The sequence below is a fragment of the Poecilia reticulata genome, linkage group LG20 (assembly GCF_000633615.1).
Source record: "Poecilia reticulata strain Guanapo linkage group LG20, Guppy_female_1.0+MT, whole genome shotgun sequence".
NCBI classification, from domain to species: Eukaryota; Metazoa; Chordata; class Actinopteri; order Cyprinodontiformes; family Poeciliidae; genus Poecilia; species Poecilia reticulata.
In genome coordinates this window covers 7,782,610-7,791,920 of record NC_024350.1, presented here as the reverse complement: position 1 = coordinate 7,791,920, position 9,311 = coordinate 7,782,610, and the positions used below count along the sequence as shown (strand labels likewise).

General features: G+C 39.5%; 1 protein-coding gene across 7 annotated transcripts in view; it reads right to left on the bottom strand.

The window, feature by feature from the left end:
* The window catches only part of LOC103482413 (E3 ubiquitin-protein ligase HECW1), a 128,421-nt gene that overhangs the window by 88,088 nt on the left and 31,022 nt on the right, over positions 1-9,311 (bottom strand). For 6 of the 7 annotated variants that reach the window (XM_008438550.2, XM_008438556.2, XM_008438551.2 and 3 more), the window contains 3 exons: positions 6,298-6,619; positions 5,914-6,021; positions 3,695-3,789 (listed from right to left, as the gene is read on the bottom strand). In XM_008438550.2, the coding sequence (XP_008436772.1) occupies positions 3,695-3,789; positions 5,914-6,021; positions 6,298-6,619 (525 nt within the window). Of the gene's footprint in view, positions 1-3,694; positions 3,790-5,913; positions 6,022-6,297; positions 6,620-8,129; positions 8,268-9,311 lie in introns of all 7 variants that reach the window. The other variant, XM_008438552.2, reaches the window with a different exon arrangement.

Sequence of the window (9,311 nt, the reverse complement as noted above, 5' to 3'; positions counted from 1 at the left end):
AAGGTAATTTTATTTATTATTACTATTAAACTAAAATCTCCAGCATGGGGAAGTGGGATGAGCTCGACTTTTCTCGACAAGCCTTTTAGACAAAAGCCCTCTCACTGTTGATCAATGTGACTTAAGCATTTATAAATAACTCTCTATCTGAAAACTATGGACTACTGTATAGTTTAGTGGGGTTCTTTATTGTCACAGACCCACAAGACTAATAAAAGAACTCCACAAAATCAGTGAAGGCAATTATGAATTCGGTAAGCCTACAAGCATAGCCTGCTCATGTTTTTGAGTGTCCAAAATACAGTAGATTTTGATATTTTGTTAAGACAAATAACATTTTTTTTAGCTGTTGTATAAGTGTAGCATCAAGAATTAATTCTCTACTAAATATCACTCATGCATTAACTTGGCGTGTCGCTAACTTTTGCCATTTTGCAGCATCAACATTGCTGCTATTTTATATTTTGTTGGTAAATATGATTTGATATTCTCCTTGTGCCCTCGTTAACAATTCTGACGAGACATGCACACTTTCATGGTTTTTTTGTTTCTCTTGTGGTCAATCATGTTATCTGCGTTCTGTTGTACGGGATTCTTCTATACTCGTGCTCAGGCGTAACTTGACTCAGAATTGATTTACCTAATTGACATCTCCTGTTCTGAAACAAAACCTTGAGTATCACAGAGCTGGGTAGGTTTATTGAGACAGTATCTGCCTTCTACTCAGGGCTTGTTAACCCTGCGTTCTGAAATGGGGTCCAGGCAGTTAAAAGGACAGTTCATCCTGACTAACAATTAGTTCCAGTTTTGTATCAGACAGGTTATAATCTAAAACAAGATTAAGGCAACAACACGATTTGCCTAGTCTGCCACACGTAAAAGCTCTTCTGTACATCAGTGACTCTAAAGCTGCTGCAGAACGAAGTCTAAATATAACGTAGGAAACTTGGAAACACATAGTGAACCATTGAAGTTACCCAGATTATCCAGCTGAGCCTTGTCCTCTGCTCTTCCCAGGCTGACTTGGGAACAATATTCCCAGCTGGAGGCACAGGCTGTCCCTAACACAGACTCGAATAAGGAGGAGATCTTCTCTGACTGCAGCATCTGACAGGTTCTGACCAACCACGATAAGCGTCAAGCAGACTGGATCAATGTTCCTCAACTTCCGTTACATTTCACCAAATCTTCCTTCATCCGTTGACAAGGAAGAGACAGTGCTGTCTGCCCCTGGACTCCAAACAACTGGCAGGCTTACGTTGACAGGACTGACTGGTGCTATCTGTGCTTGCTTGCTCCCTGTCTTTTCTGCCTCCTCGGTTGCTGTTATTGGTAACACTTTATTTGAAATAGGGTGAATAAGCCTTTATGAATATTTATGACAGTTGTCATAAAGCGTCATTCGGTAAATTATGACACTTTTAATACAAAGTTGACATTATTCAAAATGTCTTTGTTATGACAACTTGACWTTAACCAAGAAATCATTACTGATATAAATTTGTTATAAAAGTATTACTGATTGCACTTTAAAAATTAGGTAACTTTATGTTATTAAAGCTAAAGTTTAATAACAGTAATAATTTCTTGGTTAATGTCAAGTTGTCATAACAAAGACACTTTCAATAATGTCAACTTTGTATTAAAAGTGTAATAATTTACCGAATGACGCTTTATGACAATAGTCATAAATATTCATGAAGGCTTATTCATGTTCATGTCAGGCCATGTTTATGAAAGTGCCATGACATTCATCCCCCTTCAAATAAAGTGTTAGCCAGTTTTATATTCTTCTGTCCCCAGGAAGAAAGAAGAGATCAGGTTCTGGATCCATCAGCATTTTCCAGAGGCACACAGCAGCAAAATGCCAAGGCAACCATGGAAATTCAATCGTCTGCTAAACACTCTCTCGATGACTGGCAGGCTTTTGAAGGACAACAGGACAACAAGAATTTACAATAAAAATTCTTAAAATCAGTTCCTAATCAGCCTCTCTGTGAAATACATGCATAAAATACATTTAGAAGAAATCATTTATTCCCGATGCAATAACCATTTTTAACTAAGCTAAATTACATCTAAGTATAGTACGCAAAGTAACATGTTTAGATGTATATTGACAAAATTACAACTGTATGAATGTGTTTTATTTTGTTTGGAAAGTCAAAGAAAATGGTCAACGTCAGTGGACAATAAAGTAGTCTTATTTATTCACCAAACCAAATTACTGCATTCAGGCGTTCCACAGCCATTGGTCAATTTGCATTCGATATCGATGTGGTCTACTTTCACATGGAATACTTTTGGGCTTATGGTGTAAATGCCTATAGTTTAAAACAAAAAAACCAAACCAATCTTTTGTTTTTATTAAAAGCCTGACTCTATAATCTAAAGAACAGTTAGTTCTCAGCCATCAATAGATGCTCAAGCATCACCTGAGTGAAGTTGGCCCCCCCACCTTCTTCAAATCAGACAAAATTGGTGTCAAACGTTTGTGCTACGTTTGTGCTGGTTTGTGCAGCAAAAATTTTCGTTTCTGCTGCTTTGGCTTTGAAGATATTAATGAAAGTGTAAAGGTCAAAAGGTCAACCAGCCCCCCCCCCCCACTTTTATGAAATCAAACAAAATTTGTGTCAAACGTTAGTGCTATGTTTGTGCTGGTCTGTGCAGCAAAAATTTTCGTTTCTGCTGCTTTGGCTTTGAAGATATTAATGAAAGTGTAAAGGTCAAAAGGTCAACCAGCCCCCCCACTTTTATGAAATCAAACAAAATTAGTGTCAAACGTTAGTGCTATGTTTGTGCTGGTCTGTGCAGCAAAAATTTGCGTTTGTGCAGCTATCATTTTAAAGATATAAAGAAAGTTGGATTTCATAAAAGTTGAGGGGCTGGTTGACCTTTTGACCTGTGCCAAAGCAGCACAAACAAAAAAATTTGCTGCACAAACCAGCACAAACGTAGCCGAGTTGATTGACACCCATTTTGTCTGGTTTGAAGAAGGTGGGTGAGGGGTTGACCTTGGATGACCTCTAGAAACATTTCTTTATATCTTTAAAATGATAGCGGCACAAACGAAAATTTTTGCTGCACAAACCAGCACAAACGTAGCACAAACGTTTGACACCAATTTTATCTGATTTGAAGAAGGTGGGGGGGCCAACTTCACTCAGGTTCAAGCATCAACTAAATACTATGGGTTTTAGCCAAATCTATTCTGATTCCCAAGGAAGTTTCTGAACGTTTCTCTTAAGCATCTAAGCTGATGACAGTCCTAAAGTGTAGTTAAAGCTGCACTAAGTAACTTTTCATAAAAATGTTTCTTTTACATATTTATTAAAACTGACAGTATAATATGAGAAAAATAACCTGTGATCAAATTGATCTCTCCTGTTTCCTCCCTGTGGTCTGCCACCTGCAGAAATACTTCGCTCCTGGTCAGAAAGAATCAATCAGACACGGGAGGAGGGTCTGTCGATCATGCATTTGTGTCACACCCTTGCCTTTGCTCTCTGCTGCGCTAATTTTATAAATATTACCTACTTTAGCTTTAACAGTTTTACTCTGCTAATTTTAGGTCAAATAACATTCTTTAAAGATATGTCTAACTGTTTTATTGCCGTATTTATAGGGAGCTTAGCTTTTATACAATTTGGACATGCATAGCTTTATGGAAAGGAATGAGGTGAAAAAATCTCACAGGTGGGCAGCCCTTCTTGATGGTCACACTGGGTGTAGTGGCCCTCAGTGCTCCAGTGACACCATGGTAGTACCTGAAGCAGACCTGGGTCTCTGCTGTGTGAGAAAAACATGAGACATTAATGTTTATGAACTGGTCTCTGCTAGATACTGTCTGTAAAAGTGACAAAAAAACCCCAGAAGAAACACAAAAATGATCAACAGAAATGAGTGAATTAAAACTGCATATCACAGTTAAAATGCAGTGATTGTGTAAATTACTTTAAAGTAATGCAAACTGTGTGCAGATGGGGGAAACCCAGCTCTGTGAGAAACATGGGGAGATTAGGGTCACAGTAAAGCTTTATGTTTTTTTGTCTGTTTTCAACAGACACACTCTGACACTTGGACAGGAGACACCCCAACAGCACTGCATGAGCTAAGAAAAAGCTTAATCAATTCTCTATTTGTCTGGATTAATAGGCAGTAAATACAAACATTATAATTTCAGTGGATGTTTTTCTGGGATTTACCAGAATTTAAACAAAGGTATAGCTTAGCATCATCAGCATAAGAATTAAATACTTCTATGATGTCTGATAATTTCACCAAGTGGAACCGAAAGACCTAAGCATGAATTTTAATTAATTATACACCACCATGGTGTCTAGGCTAAAGTACACCGGATGCCACCTGAATTGAAGCAGCTAGCAGAGGGTGTGTACTTTGTCACTGTAGAGCTTAGTCTCACAGATAAGTCACTTTTGGGTTTAACTACCGTATTTTCCACACTATAAGGCGCACCTTCAATGAATGGCCTATTTTAAAACTTTTTTCATATATAAGGCACCACATTTATAAGGCATATAGAATAGACGCTTCAGTTTGGGTTGCCGATTTGTTCCACATTTGTAAAGAAGTGATCCCCCAGTACTTTATATAGTATATAGTAGGCTGCCCCAGTCATTGTTTCACTCACGGTGTTGGTGTTGCGATATTGTGGCCAACTGCTTTCTGGGTAATACAGACCAACCGACACTCTGCCGCCGCAGTCTCTGTCTCTCTTCCCCCGACTCCCCCGGCTTCAAATGTATAAGGGCTGATCCCTTGGTAACCCTAGTCGAAGAACCCTGGATGAATGTCTAAAGCCACTTTGTTGASATAAAGAATGTCAACAAAACAGTCCGACTCAGGTCGGCGAGGAGAGCTTTCCGCGACTGGGCTGGGGCGTGGCCGGACGATGGTCACCCTGTGGTGCTAAATGACCTGCAGACGACCTGATTATCAGGTCGGTAGGTAGATAGGTCAGTCAAACTTTATTAACAAACCAGCGTTCTGACAACTATCCCAGCATGCACCGCGCACTTCTTCTACGGGGGAAAATGAAGTTTGCGGCTGCTTACCGTAATTGCTAGACCTGTTGTGGCTCAATATTGGTCCATATATAAGGCGAACCGGGTTATAAGGCGCACTGTCGGCTTTTGAGAAAATTGAAGGTTTTTAGGTGTGCCTTATAGTGCGGAAAATACGGTACACTCTTATGACATAAACAAACTCAGAACTCCAAACAGACAGGCAAAAGCAAATGCAGTCGTCTGTACCTGTCTCTCTGTTAGATTGCATTTGTACTTTGGATACTATCTGAGCATCAAATTGAGCCCAAATTGGTACCCAGAAATTATCTGTTTTTATCATTACCTTATAATTTATTTGCTTAGATATAGCCTCAGTTCCTCTGCAGGGGCTCTTATTTGTGCATTTAGATTCAGCTGTGTTCTTTTCAGGATTTTCCCTTTGTTTATTCTTCTCCTGCTCTGTTTATTTTCCTCCATCCTTTCATCTGCTAGCTTGCTTTAGTTCTGTCACCTCATAGTTCCCTCAGCTATTTTCATTTTCAATTGGTTAGGCTCACTGGTTTTCAGGTGATTTCTTCACTTCTTCCTCAGTATACAATACAGGATAGCCTATTAATTTCATAGTTCTCCATAGGCTCCTTCCACGCTATTTCTCCATGATTACTTGATCTCCTCTCCACGTTCTATGCTAGTTAGTTATTTTCTGCTGTAAGTCATCTTTTGTTATTTTTTTCTAGACATCTTTGTTGTATGTCTGCACGTGGGTCCTCCATAAAAAATCAACCATGAATATTAAACCTGCTGTTTGAGGATCACAGATAGTTTGGATTTTTTTATTGTTTTTTTATATATCTTCTGGTTGCTGCTGTTGTTTTGAGATACTTACCATTTCTAAAGTTGGAGCTGGAATCAATTTTCCAAACTATTTGCCCCTTGTGAGATCCACTGATGCCTCGGTTCTTGTAATCAAGAAAGTTCTCTGAAAGAGTCTCATCTAGAAAGAGAGATAAAACCGATTGGGACACACTGATCGGCCACTAACAGTTCACTTTTATTTTACCTCTTGTCATTATTTTACTGTCATAATAAGATATGAACGGTTTCATGAGCTTTAACATTTTTTTTTCTTTTGAATTTTGGAACAATTTCCTACACAAAATAAAACAATCCAGTTTATCCATGGCATTGTTTGGGAAATATATAAGTAAAAAATTAATGTTCAATAAAACATAAAAATAGTGGAAATAAAAATAAGTCATATCTAATTTACCAACAAGATACATTCCAATCCAGTCTCCAGCATCCACTTCCTCCTTGATGTCCCATTTGATGAGCAGATCTTCAGACTGGCCTATGGTGTAGTGGGCAGAGCTAATGGTGAGTGTGGACCGGGTGTCAGGTGAGACCAGGTCGGTGTCACTGGTGGAGCGCTGTAACCCCAGCATAAAGGCCTCCTGGTTCAAACCGTTGACTGCATATGTGTCTGGACCACAGCTGTGACGCGCTGCACCTTTGCAGCGCTGGCGGGGTTGCCCACTGCGGGTCGGGGAGGACATGGCAGCCAGGCTCAGGAGCCGGTTCTGGTAGAGGTTCTACATAAACATACGCAGCACAAAATATAGTGACTGGATCTTTTATTGGTATTTTAGTGCATGTTCTCTTATTGACTAACTACAGCTGTTGATATCAGTTTAATACCCCTTCAACTCTATCACTTTTTGTCATGTTTTAGCATAAAACTGTGAGGCTCAGGTCTCATGAAACTGAAATTGCAGCTTGATTGTTAGATTTCAGAAAGGGTAACATTGCACATCACCCTGAACATTCCAATCATATTGTGAGACATGACAGAAAACCTTGTCAATGTAGATGTGAAGATGGACAAACCTTACAATGTAAGTAAAAAATATTCACCCCCTGGGATGTTTTACCTTTTGTATTGATTTTACTTATCAATTATGATTCCAGGATTTCTCTATATTTTGCTACATTCATTTCACCTTCTACCTTTATAAGACCTCCAGGGTCTGCTGCCGAGAAGCCTCCCCACAGCGTTATGCTTCCACTACCATGCTCTACAGTGGAGATGGGGTGTTTGTGGTGACATACGGAGCTTGTTGTCCACCAAGCGCACCATCTTATCTGATGGCCAAAATACTCCATTTTAGTGTCATCAGACCAAAGAACTTTCTCCATCTTCTACATGGAGTCTCCCACATGCCTTGCTTCCCCTGTGGTATCCCATAGTTTCCATTTAATTTTGGTCCCCAGCTGTCTTACATTTTTATCTTTCTATCATAAAACATATGCCAATACCCCTATCTGCCTGTTGGTCCTGCTTCAAACACACCACTCATGACACTATATTCTCTCTGAGTTGCTGAAACTTGCTGAGAGAAAGAGGCACTCAGCCTAGTCCTATTATTCCTCTTAGTCCTATTAATTATTTTTATAAGCAATACTAGTCACACTGTAATGGCAACAGTGACATTTTTGCATGCTAGAATTAAATAGAGGATTTGCATGCAATCCAAATTAACCTCTTCTGCATAATTACATTTTGGGGTCCAGGCATAGTGTTGGAGTGTGTGATAGCCAAAACATCTCCAATGTGTGAAGATAAATGATTCAGCAGCTTAAGTGTGAGATGCAGCTGCAAAGCAAGCGACTAAATCAGTGTTAATTCAGTCTGTTAGTCATCCACAGCTAGCTGTACTTCTGTTGATTTCTGTACTGTGCTTTAATGGGATTGTTTTCGTTATTTGGAGAGTGGCAATGTCTCCAAAGGGTTTACTGTGGTGGCGCAGGGGTTAAGCACAACCCACATATGAAGTCTCTAGTTTTCAATGCGGCTATCGTGGGTTCCCTTCCTGGTCTTCCCCTTCTCTCATTACCCACTTGTCTGTCAATTCACTCCAAAATAAAAGCCAGTAGAGCAAATAAAACCTTTGTTCCCCCAGAAAATACTGGCCATCAATAATCTCCAAATTCATTTTAAGACATTAGATGCTACAAAAACACCAGCACCATTCGCAGAATATAATCTACTTTTATTTCAAAACATCAAACAGCACTGACAGCAATATACAACAAAGGTCATACATTCATGGTACTTTGCACTGAAGGTGAAGCTTTGAAAGTTCATTGGAAGTGGCCATGGGTGGTCTTGTGGTCACCGATAGTGAAGTGTCTTTGGTGCTGCTCTTGTTTTCACCAATATGAAGGAGGAAGAATTCCAGTCTGGAAGAAAAAACAAGAAATATATGTAACCCAGGGTGAAAAAACTGCCCTTAGTCCCGCCTTGCTGCCCCATTGGTTAGAGTGACAGTCAGTCACACAGAGCATGCAGCCAATTGACACACCTGATGTAATTATTTAGGCTTGCTCCAGCTTTCCCAAGTCAGGTGTGAGGGGGAGAGCTGGAGACAAAGGAGCTACAGGCCAGGTGATCCCTTTGTAGGGTTAAAGGATGGCGAGCTTCTGAAAACTGGCTGGGGCCAGGAGAACCTGAGAATCACTCCATACTGGTCTGGTAGGAGGCTGATGGTCTGTATCATTTCCCCCTCCATCTCACCATTCGGACACACAATCCACTATTCATCTCTTCATCTGAAACGACTTGCACTAGGACATTGTCATCTCAAATATCTGGACAATTCAACCATGGACTTTTTGAATGTGTGTAGGTCAGACACTGTGCTGACCAGTGGGGAAATTTAAACCAGTTGTGCACAACTTAATGAAAGATCTACTGCAGTACTGTGTATATTTAATTTGGGGTTCTATGTATGTTTGTCTTGTGCTGTTCACTTTAATTTTCTTTTAAAAATACATGGTATTGAAAGCAGTTCTTTTGCATTGGTTTTATTGATTACTGACAACAGCTCCAGTAGACGAATTCTAGTCTTCTGATTTCTTCCATCCAGTCCTTTTACACTTTAAATAGTGCTACATTATTGGCGAGCTAGCCAGGAGCTGTTTGATCAGTAATTAATAGAAACYGGTTTGAGTAAAGTTGCACAAATAAGTCTTGGTTCCTACTCACCAATTCAATTTCCATTATGGAGATTTTTGAAACTCTTGGTCTAAAAATCCCTAATACAKTATTGAYTGATGGARTCTTGGAGAACCCCACTGATGAACTTATTGATTTTCTTGAACAGTATGGTGATATTAAGCAGAGAACTACCATCGATTCGTGTGAATCAGAATTTGATCAAATGTTCGTTGTTGAATTTGATTCTGGATTGTCTTTAGCACGCTTATCTCCAATATTACCATATA